Below are 21194 nucleotides of genomic sequence, written 5' to 3' on the forward strand. Positions count from 1 at the left end.
GGGGGAAACTAATACAAATTGCAGCTAGAGCCAAACATAATCGAGAACAAATGATTAAGCAACTGGAACTGAAACTAGAGGGGCTAACAAAGGAACAACATACTAACCCCCAGGTGGACATGAGGCAAGCAATAGATGAGACAAGATTGGCTCTGAATTTAAGTTTGACCACTAAAGCGGAGAAATACATTCACTGGTCCAAACACAAGTATTACACACTGGGGGACAAACCAACTACACTGCTAGCCAGGAAGCTGGTATCTCGAACTTATACGCCAACTCTGTCTAAGCTGCGATTGCCTGATGGCCACCCCACAGAAAATCCTGAATTGGTCATCAGGGAATTTCACACATTTTACTCAAAACTATACAGCTCACAAACTAACTATTCCTCTAGCAATGCAGCAAGCTTCTTTCATGAAGTCCAGCTGCCCCAACTCACACCCCCTCATGTGGAACTGATGGACAAGGAGTTCACGGAAATAGAGATCAGGATGGCAATAAAGACCATTCATCCTTCTAATGCCCCAGGACCTGATGGGTCACTATTATAAAAAATACCAGGAGATCCTTGTCATTCATCTGTGCTCTTATTTAAACGATCTTAGGAGAGGCGACACAATTCGGGCCCACGAAAATCCAGCATACATACACATACTATCGAAACTAGGGAAAGACCACGGAGACTGCGCCAACTACCGCCAAATCTCCCTGATCAATACAGATCTAAAACTAATGACCAAAATATTGGCCCTCAGGCTGAATTCCTTCCTCGCCCATTATATCCACCCGGACCAAGCGTGCTTTGTCCCAAATCTCCAAGCCTCAGATCAGATGCGTAGGATTATTAACCTCATTTCGGCCATTCAGTCAGATTGGGACGCCAAGGGAAAAAGACAGGGTATGTTGCTTTCTTTGGACATCCAAAAGGCATTTGACTCCCTATCTTGGGACTATTTACTCGATGTGTTACAGCGCTTCGGATTTGGGGAACGCTTTCTGGCCCTCCTTCAAAAGCTATACGATGCCCCAACGGCATCTTTGATGATTAGGGGATACTCTTCTCGTCCCCTGGATATTAGACGGGGGACTGCCCACTGTCCCCGTTACTGTTTGCCCCTGGACATAAAAATTTGTTCTAGCCCTGACATTAGGGGCATAGTGTGCGGAGATAGGGAACACAAATGCCTGCTTTTTGCAGATGATCTCCTACTAGCATTGTCATCACCGATCACATCTCTCCCCAATTTATATGCCCTACTACAACCATTCTCACAAATCTCAGGACTCAAAATAAATCACAGTAAGTCTAGGGCATTAAACCTCTCACTGCCGAGATCCATTCAAAATACAGTAGAACAATCCCATCAATTTATATGGGAACTGGAAGCACTCCCATATCTGGGAATACGCTTAACACCCTCTATACAAACTCTATATAAATGTAATTATCCGGCCCTGTATAAAAAGCTGTCGGAGGAAGATGGCAGATCCACCCCCCACCGTGGTTTGGCAGACTACACTCCATAAAAATTAATGTACTACCAAGGGTCTTATATTTGTTTCATATGTTGCCTGTGTCTCTGGTCCGCTCAGACCTGCAAACATTTCAGAAAAAGGTCCTTCAGTTTATATGGGGCGATAAGAGGCCTAGGGTGAACAAGGGTACAATGTATACTCCAAAGCAGAAGGTGGGACTGGGCCTACCCGATTTACAGAAATACTTTGACGCAGCTCAAATGGCACAACTTACAAAGTTTCACTCCCAGAAACCCCAAACAATTTGGATGTCAATGGAATCCTTATCCTGTCACCCTACCCCAATATCACATTTGATGTGGCTAACAATGAAAGAGAGGCCACTTATATTGTGCCCTACTCTCTAATTTTCCCTAGAGATATGGGATAGACTCACAAGGATATACAAATTCAGGTCCCCCCCATACTCCGTTAGCACCTCTTTTGAGGAATAGCGACCTCACCTGGGCCTCTCACCCCTCGCATTTGAATGGTGGACAAACAAGGGTTTGATAAGGTTTGTGGATCTTTGTGACCATAGAGGTATAATATCTAAAAGAACCTTGATAGATAAATATCAGCTGCCACCTATAGAGCATTATAGGCTACCTAAATACATCATTATTTACGAACCTTGGCCCGAAAGAGCGACTTAGCTACAATGACACCCATGGAAAACGTATGTAGACAATATGATAAGATTAGAGGTTATATATCTGTAATATGTATTAGCTTATACAAATGTGGAACTAAGCTACATGACTCTATGGGAAAGGGACCTCCAAGAGATGATAGATCTCGTGGAATGGCATTCAATAGCTCCTGCAGCATTTCGCTCCCTTATCAACCCTTTGATTATCGAGGTCAACTACAAAGTTTTGCTACGGTGGTATATGGTGCCAACCAGGTTGGCCACTGTTGTGCCAGGAGCCTCCACGACTTGTTTTAGAGGATGCAGACAGATGGGGATGGCTTACCATATCTGGTGGACGTGCCCCAAAGTCAGGAGGTTCTGGATCAGGGTCTACAACTTTGTTTACACCCTCACCCAGCTCACACTTTCGAAATCCGCGAAACACGCACTTCTGGGGGGCAAGGTCATCGAGGCCCCCAAACATAGCGGGAGGCTTCTGCCCTTTATATTAATATTGGCTAAAATCACGATAGCAAGAAATTGGAGGTCTGCAATCCTACCACTAGATCAATTTAAACATAAACTATCATGGATTATGTTAAACGAAAGACTTACGGCAATAGTACAGGACAAAATGAAAGTATTTCATAAAGTATGGGACCCATGGATCAAATACCTGACAAATGACCCTACCAACTGAAGACCCTTCTTAACCGATCTGGGTAGCGATCTGGGTAGCGTGGAGCCCATCCCCCCCCCCTTTCTTACCTTCCCCCTTCTCTACTTCCAACTTCCTTTCCATTACATTCTATTCTTTCTCCCCTCTCCCTTCTTACCTAGTTAAGGACTAATATTATCTTGATTCTCGACGAGTTGAACTGTAGACCCCACACCTGAGGCGCGGGAACTGACACCCCCCACTGATGGGGGGTGCTTCGGGGGTCGCGGGAGGGGGGTCGCCCCCCTGTACATCATGGACTTACAGGATGGAGCAAGCCTCAGCCCAGAGGCAAGGCAAGGAAGGGTATGGCAGTGAAGTTTACATACAGTTAAATGTGCATATTGTCCTATTAGCCAAAGATTTGCGGTTGCTTAATACTAAACAGAGGAAACTGAAAGCTAAACCGATGTCTAGGGACATTCAAGAAAGATTTCCAATGCAAGTGTATGTATGTTATGTTAAAAAAAAAAAGTGCAATACCCAAAGAAATGTTGAGAACTGCATGATTTGTATTCTGTAAACCTTAATAAAAATCATTCAAACATAACTGGAAAAGTATGCATAGAAAAATAAAGATAAGTACCTGAAAAATTTCAAACCCATAGATATCCAATACTCCAATGCTGAATTCTTCATGAGGTTTTCGCATTGCCTTATTAATTGACTAGTAAAAAAAACAAAAAAAAAACATGTGGTCGGTTATACTGCAAGAATTACTTAAATATTAACTGTACCCTGAAAGAAGGAGGCAAAAATGGAAAGATAATTGATTAATACCATGTACAACTTTATGCCATTTTCACAAAAAGTGAGATGTGAAAATGTTTTATTCCTTTTATAAACATGTTACTAAGGCAGTTACAATTATTTTGCATGAAAATTTGGCGTTTTATATTGTAGTGCTGTAATTCTTAGGAATAACTCACTTAAATCTGTCCAAACCAGAGTCTAGCAGACATCCCGGGTATGATAAAGTTTGAAAAATGAAATCATAAATTATAATATAATAAATAACTATAAATAATTATACCAAATAATAATATAACAATAATAAAAATTATTAAATAATGTAATCAAATCAAAAACACTGAAATTTGCTCAGTTGCAGAATTGTCATTGTCATTACTTTTCAGTATTTGATGATGGATCTCACCACAAATCGCTATAGCTCAATTCTGCGAGTGATTCCAATTTATTATCGCTGTTTTCTAGCTGGTCTAAAATCATTTTTGATGTAAATGGACAGTTTTGGTTGCTATGGACAATCTCCAGTTTCCAGGCATAAAGAACAGTTTTTATAATATAAAACTGCATGCAGGAAACTGGGCAGACCACTAGGGACAAAGGGGATGTGAAATGATTACATACAGCAATGTAATCTGTAAGATTACATTATACTGTATGTATACTGTGTGTTTCACGTTTTGAATTTGGTGCCGATCTCCGTCCCCGTGCGCTGCAATGCTCGCAGGGAACGGAGATCGGCTCCGTGATGAATTGAGCGGAGGACGAGCTGCTCGTACAGCACGGGGACATCGCTGGATCCAAGGGAGAAGGTAAGTAGACGTCCTCCTGGATCCAGCGATGCGGTCCAGAGTTTGGCTCGGGGTTACCACTTTTGGTAAAACTTCCACCCGAACCAGGCTCGGGAACACCGCCAGGGGGGTTAATTGAACAATCTGGGGTTAGAAGCTCATTGATTTCTATGCAGAAGCGAGCCTGATTTTGCACTTTCCAGCTTTAGTAAATAAACCCCCTAGTGTACTTAAAAGTGGGGTATGCCTGTATACCATTTTTCAGTCCACTCTATTCCTGTCATGTAATCCTGCAGCTTCAGCTTGCCTGTGATATTGAGCCTATTAAGCCTATGGGTGACATCATTGCTCCTGGAATTCCCAGCTGTTGTCAAGTGCTCCCTGACACAGAGAAGCCAAAGCTGCAGGATCACATTACCAGAACAGAGAGGACTACAAAAAAAAACATAGAGTAGGCAGGATAATAGATAATAGATAATAGATATCTTTGTGTGGAGTGTGAAGAATTGGGTGGTGGTCACTTTTGAAAAGGTTAAGTTATATTATTTAATCCTGAAAAAAACTATTGTCAATAAAGCAAAGGACCTTTAAGCAAGACTGGCATTCTGTGTTCTTCTGACTGTAGAGCAATTTCAGCACAGGAATGGGTTAAATGAGCTACCAAACTTCCTGCCATGCCCAATAAGTTCAGGTTATTGCTTGCTTATGGGTATAAAAGGTTAATACCCGGATTCTCTGGACACTCTTCCTGCAGATAAAGTTCCTCCCTGCTCCTCCCATACCCAACTCCCTCTGGTGGAGCAATGCAAGCCAACAGACCCTGAACTCAGGCCTTCATTTGTCAAGCATATGTTTTTTCCCAGGCAGAAGGCCTGGGAGGTTAAAGAACTGCTGAATACATGTCTGTTCCAGGTAAAGCCTGGGAGGCAAGAGAGCTTCTAGACGATTCCCCAAATATTTATATCCTTCCCCGTTTCTGACATTAAACCTCCTAGTGGTTGGCTAGAGGGATACAAATATTCACTCATTAACCAGAGGCAGAAGCAAGCAATAACCTGAACTTAGGGAATGACCTACAGAAAGCAGAACTATCAATCAGGCCTAGGCTGCCCAGAAGGACTAACTTTAGAATCAGGAGTCAGGACACTCAGATATGGGGCAAGGTCTCTACACAGCGTTCAGTAAAATTGCAGAAGGTTGGGGAGATATGAGAGCAGGTAGTGCTATTAGCCATCTTCCTCTGTTTGAGTAGTAATTCAAGAGAACTAGTAACTTCTGCACCAAATAATGGTCCCTAGGATTATACCCAGAATAAGTACAGAGCAGAAGGTAATTATTACAGGGTTTATTTAGAATTATTATATTGAACAGAAGAGAGAGGGTAGAAAGTAGGCAAGGTGTGATGTCAGCCTTTGGTCTGCTTTTTGGTCTAACTGGCATTCTGTATTTGGGGACAAGCAGGCAAATCAATTAAGGAAAAATCCTATAACATCATCAGTTGGACCCATATTTTCTGTTTACTTACTTCCACCAGGAAATCAAACATTCGGGAATACAAAGCTTTGGACAGAGCATCTCTTGTATAAGTCGCTTGTTCCACATTTAAAGTAACTGTGATGGACTCAGAACGTCCCCCCCACTTACTATCCATCTTACGGCTGGTGAGTTTATCATTTAGGCGGTCCTTGTCTATACCAACCAGGTAGGCAGGGAAGGCCAGCACTATAACACAATAAGACAGAGACATGAGATTTTAATTTTTGAACTATATTATATGGAAAGGTCCTACTACAAATGGTTAGAAATAAGAGACATTTTTACGCTATAATGAAAACACATTTTAAAATTTTGGATTCCTTTAGTAAATGTATGCTTGCACAATGTATTGCCAAAGTGACATGACAATATTTTTTAAAATGGAACTTTAGTCAGAAAATTAAGTCCCGCTAGATCACTTTAGGATGGTCCCTTTTGCAGGTATAAGTGCCTAAATTATTTAAAGTCCAGTCTGCTCTGCACATATTTAGTTGCTCTCTGTTTTTTGGCACTGTGCCAAATTTATAGAGGCTAATCTGTTGATAGCCTACAGATTTACTGCTGTTCAGGGACTCTGGACTTCAGCAAAATGGCAGCCTTCAGCAAGAGAAAACAGGAGCAATGCTGGAGGCAGTTTGCAACACACACTTACTTTGGTAGCATAATTGTTAATTAACCACTTCGCGCCCGCCCTATAGCCAAAAGACAGCTACAGAGCGGGACATCCTCCTGTTTACTTCCCTAATGCGCGCCGCAGCGGGCACGCATCGGGGAAGTTCTGTGTTGGCCGTGTCCCCCCGTGACACAGCCAATCATAGATCGTGCTAAATGGCCAATCACAGCGGCCATTTAGCACTCGATCGGGCTATCCAATGGGAGGTGATCTCATATGTAAACATAAGAGATCATCTCTCATCGCCGGCTCTCCTCCTCACACAGAGACAATGTGTGAGGAGGGAGAGCTTCCATGCTGCAGCGTCTGTGATAGTGAGTGTACACACACACACACACACACACACACACACACACACACAGTAAAACACACACACACACATGCCCACCTGTCCCCAGTGCCACCTATCAGTGCCACCTATCAGTGCCACGTGTCCCCAGTGCCGCCCGTCCCTAGTGCCACGTGTCCCCAGTGCCACCTGTCCCTAGTGCCATGTATCCCCAGTGCCACCTGTCAGTGTCACATGTCATCAGTGCAACGTATCAGTGCCACCTGTCAGTGTCACGTGTCATCAGTGCCACGTATTAGTGCCATCTGTCATCAGTGTCAGGTGTCATCAGTGCCACGTATTAGTGCCATCTGTCATCAGTGCCACGTATTAGTGCCATCTGTCATCAGTGCCACATCAGTGTCACGTGTCATCAGTGCCACAGATTAGTTCCATCTGTCATCGGTGTCAAGTGTCATCAGTACCACGTATTAGTGCCATCTGTCGTCAGTGTCACATCAGTGTCACGTGCCATCAGTGCCATGTATCAGTGCCATCTGCCATCCGTGCCACGTCAGTGTCACGTGTCATTGTCCTGGTGCTCCAGGACCTTCAAAAGTGTAATAGGTAGACAACAAGTTAGATGTGTAATTTATGCTCCTAGAACACGTGACAGTGCCCCCTGCATGTTGGGCCTCTCTTTGTGGCTAGGCTGTGGAAAAGTCCCACACATGTGGTATCTTAATACTCAGGAGGAGTAGCAGAATTTATTTGGGGTGTCATTTGTGGTATACACGTGCCATGTGAGAGTAATAACCTATTACAATGACAATTTTGTGGGGAAAAAATTAAAAACGAAAAAATCTTAATTTTGCAAAGAATTGTGGGAAAAAATGACAACACCAAAACCTCACTATGCCTCTTACTAAATACCTTGGAATGTCTACTTTTCAAAAAGGGGTCATTTGGGGGGTATTTGTACTTTCCTGGCTTGTTCGGGTCGCAAGAAATGAGATAGGCCACCAGTACATCAGATGTGATCAATTTTGTGTGATTCGCACCTCAGCTTGTAGACTCTCTAACTTTCACAAAGACCAAATAATATCCACTGATTTGTTTTGTTTTTTACCAAAGATATGTAGCAGTATAAATTATGGCCAAAATTTATGAAGAAAAATTAATAATTTGCATTATTTTATCACAGAAACAAAGAAAAATGCGTCCTTTTCATTTATAGCGAAAATAAAAAACCCAGAGGTGATCAAATACCACCAAAAGAAAACTCTATTTGTGGGGAAAAAAGGACAAAAAATTCATTTGTGTACAGTGCTGCATGACTGAGTAATTGTCATTCAAAGTGTGAGAGCACCGAAAGCTGAAAATTGGTCTGGGCAGGAGGTGTGTTTAAGTGCCCAGTAGGCAAGTGGTTAAGTAATAAAGAATATTATTTTTATGAATTTGTTATGGGTAAAATTCCACTTAAAATTTTGGAAGAGAGCTCAATTCTATATGCAGTATCTCTCAAAAGTGAGTACCCCTCTTCATATTTTTGTAAATATTTTATTATATCTTTTCATGTGACAACGCTGAATAAATGACACTTTGCTACAATGTAAAGTAGTAAGTATACAGCTTGCATAACAGTGTCAATTTGCTGTCTCCTCAAAATAACTCAACACAGCCATTAAAACCACTGGCAACAAAAGTGAGTACACCCCTAAGTGAAAATGTCCAAATTGCGCCCAATTAGCCATTTTTCCTCCCCGGTGTTGTGGGATTCGTGTTAGTGTTACAAGGTCTCAGGTGTGAATGGGGAGCAGGTGTGTTAAATTTGGTGTTATCACTCTCACTCTCTCATACTGGTCACTGGAAGTTCAACATGGCACCTCATGGCAAACATGGATCTGAAAAAAAAGAATTGTTGCTCTACATAAAGATGGCCTAGGCTATAGGAAGATTGCCAAGACCCAGAAACTGAGCAGCAGCACAGTGGCCAAGACCATGCAGGACAGGTTCCACTCAGAACAGGCCTTGCCATGGTCTACCAAAGAAGCTGAGTGCATGTGCTCAGCGTCATATCCACAGGTTGTCTTTGGGAAATAGACATAGGAGTGCTGCCAGCATTGCTGCAGAGGTTGAGGAGGTCAGCCTGTCAGTGCTCAGACCATACCCTGCACACTGCATCAAATTGGTCTGCATGGCTGTCATCCCAGAAGGAAGCCTCTTCTAAAGATGATGCACAATAAAGCCCACAAACAGTTTACTGAAGACAAGCAGACTAATGCATCGTGCCCTTTCTAATAGGGGTCATGCCATGACTGGCGGCTCTGGACGTTCCCTGCTAGTGGGGACAATGGTGACATAGCAGGCTTCAGTTTCGGGTAGTGACACATAATGGGCTACTATGTGATGCATAGTAGTCCATTATGCTTTACCTTTGCAGGGAAATAAAGAAGAAGTAAAACCCACCAGGGTTTACTTCCTCTTTAAAGCCCAAATTAAATTTAGGTTTAAATCCGCTAAATACATTCCAGATCCATCACAACAAAATGTGTTCTTGCAGTTTATTTTCTTTAGAAAGCTGTCACAATTTGAGTAGAAATGCCACCGTGTTAGGCCTTTACATGTTTGGAATCTATTTACTTATCGCATGCTGATAGTTTATATTTTACCAAAAGTAAGGTAATATATTACGTTTGTGTGCACTAAAATGACTTTATTGTATTTTTTCTGAATATGTGGTAGTCATGGGTGTTATTTACGAAAGGCAAATCCACTTTGCACTACAAGTGCACTTGAAATTGCACTGAAAGTGCTCTTGGAAGTGCAGTTGCTCTAAATCTAAGGGGTAGATCTGAAATGAGTGGAAGCTTTGCTGATTTTATCAACCAATCATGTGCAAAATGCTGTTTTTTATTTTCCTTACATGTCTCCCTCGTATCTACAGCGACTTTACTTCCAAGTGCACTTACAGTGGATTTTCCTTTAGTAAGTAACCCCCCATGTGTGCTAATACCATGTAACATAGACAATTGCAACAACCGCCATTTTATTCTCCATGGTGTTTGCTTTTAAAGGGGGGGGGGGGCGGGTTTAACTAAACTTAGGCCTAAAATGTGCTTTTTAACATGAGTGCAAAAATGAAAACATAATTAGGGGACGCCTTAAAACTGTATATAAAAAGTAGCGCACTAAACATATGGCAATAGCAGGGGTGGACTGACAACTCATGGGGCCCCCGGGCAATCAGAGATTATGGGGCCACACAGTATACACAAACACACACAGTATACAATCGCACAGTATGCACAGACATGTTTTTATTGGCTGAGAAGGTACTGGAGAGGTGGGTCAGCTATAATCTCTGGATTTTTAGCCCAAAATTATGTCCGTAAGGGACATTTCAGAGACAGATGTAAAAAAGAAAAACATTTTTTCATGCTGTCCTTGGTTTTACTGAGGCTGGCAACCCTAATGGGGCCCCCTAGTGGCATGGGGCCCTCGAGCAGTGCCCGAGTGGCCCAATGGTCAGTCCGCTCGTGGACAATAGTAGCCTAGCCAATTCCATGATCCATGAAGCCCAAATGAAACATCCAATAGGTAAATGCAAAGGATTTTGCAGCTCCTCTAGTTGATTGGGATGATCCTCACTAGTGTACAGTAGGCACAGGAATTTCACTGTGTGATGAAGCCACAGCACCCCGGGACTCCCTGCAGCTGTCATGCTGCAATCAGCAATGCTTCTTCAGCTTGAGAAAGGTGCAATAACCCCAAAGTGTTTTTTTGTCATTCAGCATTAGATATCTCAGGAAATAGTAAGATAATAGACAAGACTTTAGCTGCCTGGAATCCGTCTATGTACAGAATATGTACAGAAATACAACTCCGTTGGCAGGTACAACAACTCTATATATGTATTCTGGCAGTTTTTTTTTAGTTGTCTGCCTAGTGTTCAGCTGTTTAGCTTTACCATAGTTCATATTACTGAAAAAGTCAGCTGGCTGTTTTTGGAGGTTTATTATTCCCTTAGATATTATAGAAGGCTTATAGGGTGCCACAGTATGTTTTTTCTCTTTTAGGTAGAACACAATTTGGTTTGGTAGAACACACTGATCTAAGAAAACACTACTCACAGTCAGCACATTCCACCATGGCATAGTTCCCTTGTTCTTGGAAGCTGATGTTTCCCAGATGTAGGATGCCCGCTGTTATCTGTAGGACCATCTGTTGGTGTTCTCCAGAAATACCAATGACTTGCATGGCATTCTAGTGAGACCAGATAAGGACAAGAATGAAGAAATCATAATAGCAAGTGCAAATTATTATTTTAAGTTGATCATTCAGATTATTGGATATATAATTCATAAATATTTACCATCATTTCACAGAAGTCATTTTTATCATCTGTCCCATCCACTTTATATGTATCTGACTGGTTTAAGTAGAAATAGTAATCTGGATTCATAATGCCCAAATTTTGTCTCATATCTGGTGAAGCTCCCTCTATCAGCTTTAAAAGATGAGAACTAATTAGTTACTTGCTTTAATTATACAATAATAGAAAATATTTAAATGTTTTAACCAATACGTTTCAAAACCTTAATCAGGTTAATTAACATTAGTGGTATAAATTCATTTCAAAATATGGTAAGAAATATGCTGAAAATATTAATAGTGTTCATTGCATTTGGCATCAACTTTTTTTATCCTTTTTTTAAATTCTTTATTTTAAAATTTTCAAATAGATGCATATGGAGGCAGCTATCAGGTACAAATATTTGCAAACCATATGGGACACGAATGTGCATCTACACACATGAAAACAAGATGCATACACGTATTAGGGAGTTCAGTCTTTAGCCCAAACGTCAGGTTGGAAGTAACCACCGTGGATAACTTCCTATTTTCCAACCAGGACCCAACAGTAAAGTGCCAGCCACACCAGAAGATGTGGTGACCACCGCACTAGTGGGCCCCACCACCATCTCAAATGGAAGGAAACTAGTTGATCAACCAAAAAAGATACAACTAGGAGAGGATTTAAAAAGATAAGTAAAGGGAAACAGGGAGAAGAACAGACAAAAGTCTAAAAGAAAGAGAGAGAGAGAGAAATTAAAAAAAGAAGGGAGGGTGAGTGGGGGGAAGGGGGAGCGATGGAAGGTGTCCGATCGGACCGTGTTGTCGGATAATCTGACTGTGTGTGGGCTCCATCGGACTGTTTCCGTCGGAGTATCCGACAACATGATCCGATCGGACTTTGTCCGATCATGTGTAGAGAAAGTGCCACGCATGCTCAGATCAAATTCCTAAACCAAAGCTATTGGCTACTAGCCTGAACATAGTCCCGTCCTAACGAAATAATGTCATCACGTTAAGTACGATCGGATTTTCTGACAACTTTGTCCGACTGTGTGTATGCAACAGTTTTGGACAAAATCCTTCGGACAAAATCCGTCGGACAAAATCCGACGGATTTCGTTGTCGGAATGTCCGACCATGTGTACAAGGGCTAAAAGGGACAAAATCTTCTGCAAGTCCTCGGTCCTGCTGCCCTTATAGACGATTGTGTACTTCATACAACAACACAATGACGTCACAAGCCCCCCGCCACTGATGCGTCTGGTTACTCACATGTGACTTTCTCAGAGGGAATGATACTGGATATCCTTTGATAAAGTCCTATGTGAGTGACAAAATGAGTCAGAGGTTTGTGACATCATTGCAGGAAGTACACGATCACCCATGAGGGCAGCAGGGATGAGGACTTGCAGACAATTTTGTGACCCCAGGGATGGATCTGTATATGTTAAAGTTCATCACCTGTGTGCACCAGGGCTAGTGCATACCTAAATGTGAGTTGTATAGATTGCTTGTGTTTTAAATAAGTTTTGTTTTACAGTATTACACTATGCTAACGCTTTTACCCTTATATTGCCATTATCTATGAGAGACCACGCTTGCAGGAGTCCATTGTTGGTAGCTTAAAAGACACTGGATATATGGAGTTTATTTGAGATATATATTGTTATATAGTATTGGTATAGTGTTATACTTATTATTTCCACTAGAGGTCACTGGTTGCCATATTATTTTATTATTGTGGTTTATGCAATATTATTTGTGCTATATTTAACACTCCTATTGATTTTTAGTTTATATTCATATTACTTAGTATTTCTTTAATTTTGTAGGAGGTAGCGCTTCAAATATATTTTCTTTTTACCTGGGTCTGCCAATAACAGTTGGTGTTAAGGTGTTAAGCAGCAGCCTCCTATATTTAAACATATAGCACTTTACTTTAATAGTAGAGCAGAAGTACACATTCTTTACAGCCTCCATTGATTACTTCTAATGTAACGATCAGTTTAGAAGATCACCAGAAGTCATAGATGTCCAGATAACCAGGCTAAATTTAGCAGCATCAGCATGTATCTATCTGTATATATCTGTTAATTAGTATGCATTTTTGAAGGGTAACATTTTTTTAAATTTGGTACATTACAAAAAAAAATAAAAAAATGTTATGATTTTATTATAGTCTGACAAAAGTGCAAAAAACTTGTTGCTTTGCAGTGTACTGTACTGAAAAAAAACAGACACTGAAGTCTGCCTTTAAAAATGAATGGGCACAGCCAGAACAACACTCATTGACACCCCAAAAAAATCTGTGATATATGTGTGAATGAGACCTCAGAGACACCGCACACAGCTTTTAAATGTAGTGTCAAAACAAAATGAGCCATATAGTAATAACTAAGTGTAAAAAACAGACAGTGACGTTATCTGACATTTGATAGCTACTGGTTACTATGCATTACTGCATTTGCACATGCTTAGTAGAGAAGCACATACATTGACTATAGCACACAGTAATAAACATGATTTCATATGAATGGTTAATGTTTCCATATCTCTATATATTTACCTGGTAAAAGACATGAAAATTGCGCTCACTTTCATTCTGGCTAACAACACGAGATTTTTCCAGCAGAAAGTTTGATATTTTGCCTCCATCTGGCTCCCCTCCACGGCTGAACTGTATTTCAAAGTATTTGCCCTATTATAGGAAACCAAAATGTTATAGCTGAAACACCTAGGGGTGTTGCTCTAGTCGCTGCAGTTTTTACTTTTGTTCTTGAATCTTCTTGAAAATTCACGATATTGACATGACATGTTAAAAACAAACCATGGTGTTTGGTCTAAATGACGCTCACACCACCTAACACAGTGATTCTCAACCAGGGTTCCGTGGAACCCTAGGGTTCCTCCAGAGGTTGCTAGGGGTTCCTTCCGAATTGGCAATTTCTGGCTCTCAGATAAGTTCCCACTCACACCATTGATCTTTTTAGCTATCGGTAAGGAGGTAATTCCTCCCAATGACCACAAGTGTAAGGACCATTCTTCCCACTGACCATCACACTAATGTATCATGAGTTGTAGATTTCAAATTTTTAGCAGGGGTTCCCCCGAGACTGGAGAACTATTTCAAGGGTTCCTCTGTGTTGAAAAGGTTGAGAAAGGCTGACCTAACCAACCAACTATTACCACAGTGGAACAGATCAATCTATAATGATTCAAAATGAGATGATGTCAAATGGAAGGAGCAGCTGATTGGTGGTAGAGTAGTAGTGAAGAAAACTTTCCTTTTTTTGAATACATTTTGTAATATATTTAGGATATTGGCACACTCATACTTATCTGTATCTACAATGCCATCTTGTGCTGATACATTTAAATTTATATCTCCACATAATACCATAATTCAGCATACAAGATACTGTAGACTCAGCTCTTTCAAATATTGATTTTCATCCCTTTCTCTATAATGCCAAGCGACATTTAAACATGTGATACATACTTTTAAAATCGATAGGACCATTAGAACATATCAAAAAGAATAAGCCATTATTTACAAAATTTTGAAGAAAAAATTGTTACAAATGCTACTTTCACTCTTTAATTCGTATAGATTTTATCTGCTTATATGACCTAAAATGGACCTCAAAATAACGTAAAGCTATTTTAGGCTTGTGAAAATGGGTAAAATATGAATAATAAAAGAGCTTAAATACTTACCTTTCCTGGAGAAAATTCTGCTCCAGGTTCTCTCAAAAGCTCATCCCATAACTAAAACCTTTGTTCATAAAATTTGAGTTCCAATTCCCTTTCGGCACACATCATATGACCAAAAGGATTTTGTTTCTGCGATCAGAACTGGAGCTGCATGTTTTACAGAACAACTAAGCATTGCAACCCTTCTAATACTCTTTATGTAACCTCTAGTCTACAACAAGAATGAAAACATAGTTTTAAATCTCCAGTTTTGTTAGGAAAAAGCAAGACTATATTCGGTGTAGAAATTAACTAGCAAACTTTCTTGCAATTTCTTACACTTCTGGGTTCTGAACAGATCTTACCATGTCCCCCAATGGGCAAAAAAATCAGCTAAAAGGGTTCTTTACCCTTGGCTATACCAACCAATGCCAACTTTCACTACTAAAATCCCTGGTTGCAAATTGTTTGTCTGTGTCAGCAATTTGTTTACAGCAAAAATTGAATTTGATTTGAATGGGACGTCCCCAGTTTGGCCTTCACCTCTGTGTTAATTTTTTGGAAGTACATCAAGCCAGTTTTGTATATAAATGGAAATTCAGGAATATGGTTCGCCATCATGATCTACAACACACAAAATGTGCTCATTCTGTAAAGATATATAAATGTAAAAAAGTTGTTTTCCATTATGGCCAAGTTAAAAAAGTGCACATTTCTATTTCTCATTTTCCATAAATGATGTGCATGCAATGTCAGTAATTCTTCACGCAGAACAGCAGACAGCATGCTAAGTATACTACTCTTGTACATACTGGGATTCTCAACAGCAAAACGAAGCAGTGGGGGTCCTCACTGGACTTATTCCCCAGACCTTATAGTGGCCATCTTGATCTACTACTATTACCAAACTCTTGCAAAGGATCTGGAGAAGAACGCACTCCTTCAGCATTAGGCACAATTATGCACCTGCCCATAACCAGCATCAGTTCCTGTGTAGAGGTAATTGGAAGCCTCTAGTTTTAGATGGTAATCTTGTTTGTGGCAAGCAGCAATCATCATTTCCCTTTCCAGCAGATTTGTGGTATTTGTATTAATTATGAAAAATCTCCTGTAAGGTTTTTATCTGACATTGTTACACTACGCCACACACTTACAAATCGACTGGAATTGTTGTTTCTGACTGTCTTGGCATTGCCAAATGCTTCAAGAAGAGGGTTCGACTGGAGAATTATATCTTTTACGTGCTAGAAAACAAAAACAAGGGAACAATTAAAACATTATATAAATTCTAAATAACCTGCAGATATTAGATAATGCTAATTTCATCAAGACTGGGTAACAATTAAGAGGGTTAGTATCCCTAGCCACCTAATCTTGGTGAGACAAGTGTGTTGGTTGGTTTGGATTATCCTGACCAACAGTTACTGTTCCCCGAGACAACATTTGTGGAAAGAGTGCCTGCTTAGTGTATAGAAGTGCACAATAATTCAAGAGTACGTATATTAGTACTGTATTCTCTCAAAAGATATACAACATTGTATATATATATATATATATATATATATATATATATAAATCTGTGTTAGTGAGCACTTCTCCTTTGCTGGGACAATCCATCCACCTCACAGATGTGGCATATCCAGATGCTGATTAGACAGCATGATTATTGCACAGGTGTGCCTTAGGCTGGCCACAATAAAAGACCACTCTAAAATGTGCAGTTTTATCACACAGCACAATGCCACAGATGTCGGGTGAGTGCAAGTGGCATTCTGACTGCAGGAATCTCCACCAGAGCTGTTGCCCTTGAATTGAATTGAATTAAAGGTATTTCAGAGAATTTGTCAGTACATCCAACCGGCCGCGCAACCGCAGACCACATGCAACTACACCAGCCCAGGACCTCCACATCCAGCATCTTCACCTCCAAGATTGTCTGAGACCAGCCACCTGGACAGCTGCTACAACAATCGGTTTGCATAACCAATGAATTTCTGCACAAACTGTCAGAAACCATCTCAGGGAAACTCATCTGCCTGTCCGTCATTCTGTTCAGGGTCTCGACCTGATTGCAGTTCGTTGTCGTAACCGACTTGAGTGGGCAAATGCTCACATTCTATGGCATCTGGCACTTTGGAGAGATGTTCTCTTCACGGATGAATCCCGGTTTTCACTGTACAGGGCAGATGGCACACAGCATGTATGGCGTCTTGCGGGTGAGCAGTTTGCTGATGTCAACATTGTGGATCAAGTGGCTCATGGTGGCGGTGGGGTTATGGTATGTGCAGGTGTATGCTATGGACAACGAACACAGGTGAATTTTATTGATGGTATTTTGAATGCACAGAGATACCATGATGAGATCCTGAGGCCCGTTGTTGTGCCATTCATCCATGACTATCACCTCATGTTGCAGCATGATAATGCTCCATGTTGCAGGGATCTCACTACAATTCCTGGAAGCTGAAAATATCCCAGTTCTTGCATGGCCAGCATACTCACCGACATGTCCCCCATTGAGCATGTTTGGAATGCTCTTGATCGGAATATACAACAGCGTGTTTCAGTTCCTGCCAATGTCCCAGAACTTCACACAGCCATTGAAGAAGAATGGATTAACATTCGGCAGGCCGCATTCAACAACCTAATCAACTCTACGCGAAGGAGATGCGCTGCACTACGTGAGGCAAATGGTGATCACACCAGATACTGACTGGTTTTCGGACCCCCCAATACAGTAAAACTGCACATTTTAGAGGCCTTTTATTGTGGCCAGCCTAAGACACAGCTGTGCAACTATCATGCTGTCTAATCAGCATCTTGATATGCCACACCTGTAAGGTGTAATATGGGGGAAAGGGGAAGAGGAATATGGGACTTTAAGTGAAGCCATGGCCTGGTAAGGCCATGCGCTTCCATCCCTGTCAATATTGAGGAACATTAGAGGGCATGAGGGTGGGACTTTACATGAAGCACGTAGCAGCAACTGAATACAGGTGGACATGTAGAAAGGCTATTTATTAGTACATAACATAGATGTACATACATAATATACATAATGGTAGAGGTATAGTTCCCACATGGTAAAATATAATAATAATATGAATATCAAATATATTACACAATCATTTTCCAGAATACACCAAAATTTATATATATACAAAAGTTAATGACAAGGTACTGCCTGCATGGTCTAAGGCCTCACTATTCCTAGTGAAGATTGGTAAAATTGTGACCATAATATACAAATTCCGATGACCACATAAATGGTACAAAACACGGCATCTTGTAGCTGTATGCATTTCATGGCTTGTAGCCACTCGTCAGGAGAAGGCATGTGCTGAGTCTAAATGAACAAATAAAAAATGATCTGAATATTCTGTGATATACCAATATGGGGGAGGTTTGCCGTGTTTTGTACCATCGATGTGGTCATCCGAATTTGTGTATATTATGTTCACAAATTTACCAATCTTCCCTGGGAATAGCGAGGCCTTAGACCATGCAGGCAATACCTTGTCATTAACGTCTGTATATATATATATATATATATATATATATATATATATATATATATATATATATATATATATACAGTGCCTTGCGAAAGTATTCGGCCCCCTTGAACTTTTCAACCTTTTGCCACATTTCAGGCTTCAAACATAAAGATATAAAATTTAAATTTTTTGTGAAGAATCACCAACAAGTGGGACACAATTGTGAAGTGGAACAAAATCAATTGGATATTTTAAACTTTTTTAGTAAATAAAAAACTGAAAAGTGTTGCGTGCAAAATTATTCGGCCCCTTTACTTTCAGAGCAGCAAACTCACTCCAGAAGTTCAGCGAGGATCTCTGAATGATCCAATGTTGTCCTAAATAACTGATGGTGATAAATAGAATCCACCTGTGTGTAATCAAGTCTCTGTATAAATGCACCTGCTCTGTGATAGTCTCAGGGTTCTGTTGAAAGCGCAGAGAGCATCATGAAGACCAAGGAACACACCAGGCAGGTCCGTAATACTGTTGTGGAGAAGTTTAAAGCCAGATTTGGATACAAAAAGATTTCCCAAGCTTTAAACATCCCAAGGAGCACTGTGCAAGCGATCATTTTGAAATGGAAGGAGTATCAGACCACTGCAAATCTACCAAGATCTGGCCGTCCCTCTAAACTTTCAGCTCAGACAAGGAGAAGACTGATCAGAGATGCAGCCAAGAGGCCCATGATCACTCTGGATGAACTGCAGAGAATTACAGCTGAGGTGGGAGAGTCTGTCCATAGGACAACAATCAGTCATACACTGCACAAATCTGGCCTTTATGGAAGAGTGGCAAGAAGAAAGCCATTTCTCAAAGATATCCATAAAAAGTCTCATCTAAAGTTTGCCACAAGCCACCTGGGAGACACACCAAACATGTGAAAGAAGGTGCTCTGGTCAGATGAAACCAAAATCCAACTTTTTGCCCACAATGCAAAACGATATGTTTGGCGTAAAAGCAACACAGCTCATCACCCTCAACACACCATCCCCACTGTCAAACATGGTGGTGGCAGCATCATGGTTTGGGCCTGCTTTTCTTCAGCAGGGACAGGGAAGATGGTTAAAATTGAGGGGAAGATGGATGCAGCCAAATACAGGACCATTCTGGATGAAAACCTGTTGGAGTCTGCAAAAGACCTGAAACTGGGACGGAGATTTATCTTCCAACAAGACAATGATCCCAAACATACAGCAAAATCTACAAAGGAATGGTTCACAAATAAACGTATCCAGGTGTTAGAATGGCCAAGTCAAAGTCCAGACCTGAATCCAATCGAGAATCTGTGGAAAGAGCTGAAAACTGCTGTTCACAAACCCTCTCCATCCAACCTCACTGAGCTCGAGCTGTTTTGCAAGGAAGAATGGGCAAGAATTTCAGTCTCTCGATGTGCAAAACTGATAGAGACATACCCCAAGCGACTTGCAGCTGTAATCGCAGCAAAAGGTGGCTCTACAAAATATTAACGCAAGGGGGCTGAATAATTTTGCACGCCCCACTTTTCATTTTTTTATTAGTTAAAAAAGTTTCAAAAATCCAATAGATTTCGTTCCACTTCACAATTGTGTCCCACTTGTTGGTGATTCTTCACAAAAAATAAACATTTTATATCTTTATGTTTGAAGTTGTTAAGTAGTTATGTTCTAACTAACGCAGATTTAGACAGATTTGTGAACAACATTTGAGAGAAATAGTCGTTTTGTGTACATAGAAAAAGTCATAGATCTTTAAAGTGGAGGGCCACCCTAAAATAAAAAATAGCATTAATATTCGTAAAAAATGTTCTTTTTAAAAATTTGAAAAAATATTTTTTTTTACTTACCAGAAACCCCTGTTGCTAGGCAGTCTAATATAATCTAATCTAATTTGCTTATTCCTATTCTTTGGCGTTTCCTCCTCTTCAGCGAGCGGCACCATTGCCTTCTGGGAGGTGTGTCCCAGAAAACAATGGGGCCATTCACAAAGTGCCGTGTGACTCGCGCATGCGCAGTAGGAAACGGGCAGTGAAGCCGTAGGCTCCACTGCCTGTTACCCTTCGTTAAGATGGCGGCGCCAACAGCCGATCTGGGGGGGCGACACTGTGGGCTCGCTGGACAGGTAAGTGTCCTTATTAAAAGTCAGCAGCTACAGTGTTTGTAGCTGCTGACTTAAAAAAAAAAAATGCGGGTGGAATGCCCCTTTAAGTTCAGCTCATGATAAATAGGGGCAAACACAAAAGTGTTGCGTTTATATATATATATATATATATATATATATATATATATACACATCCACAGGCAAGCTTTTGAGGACACACACTCCTGGGGTACCTCCCCTATGAACCTACCCAAGTCTATAAGCTCTCAGTTATAAGTTTATTGCTTGTGTTTGTAGATGATGGACCTTTTCTCCTTAATAGAAAAATAAGCTTTACTAGTTTATTATTATTTTTTATTATTTTATCTTCCAATTCTTCACTCAACCCTCACTGTCTTGTAATGGGGGTAAACCTAAAACTTTATATACAATTCAGTGTCATGGACAGGTAAGACACTAAAATTCCACTAAAATGCCACTAAAATTAAGCCACTTAGAGCTCTGTCTCAGATTGATGGCCAGGTTACACCACTAGTTGCAAACTTTAACACCACTTTCACCCCAGAGCCCTTGTAAGGTTGTCAAACGCTTTCACTACAAGGTTTCCTTGCAGGACATGTACACTTGGATTATTGCATACTC

The 21194-nt window shown here is 40.7% G+C and overlaps 1 protein-coding gene across 2 annotated transcripts in view; it reads right to left on the minus strand.

The window, feature by feature from the left end:
- The window catches only part of MYO1F (myosin IF), a 271660-nt gene that overhangs the window by 78536 nt on the left and 171930 nt on the right, over positions 1-21194 (minus strand). For both annotated transcript variants that reach the window (XM_077476311.1, XM_077476310.1), the window contains exons 6-11: positions 16092-16181; positions 13811-13942; positions 11261-11395; positions 11019-11151; positions 5934-6130; positions 3457-3537 (exon numbers count right to left, since the gene is read on the minus strand). In XM_077476311.1, coding sequence (XP_077332437.1) covers positions 3457-3537; positions 5934-6130; positions 11019-11151; positions 11261-11395; positions 13811-13942; positions 16092-16181 — 768 coding nt within the window. The remainder of the gene's footprint in view (positions 1-3456; positions 3538-5933; positions 6131-11018; positions 11152-11260; positions 11396-13810; positions 13943-16091; positions 16182-21194) is intronic.

Source organism: Lithobates pipiens, unplaced genomic scaffold (assembly GCF_037356315.1).
Source record: "Lithobates pipiens isolate NorthernLeopardFrog02 unplaced genomic scaffold, aLitPip1_a1.2 Scaffold_13, whole genome shotgun sequence".
Lineage (NCBI taxonomy): Eukaryota > Metazoa > Chordata > Amphibia > Anura > Ranidae > Lithobates > Lithobates pipiens.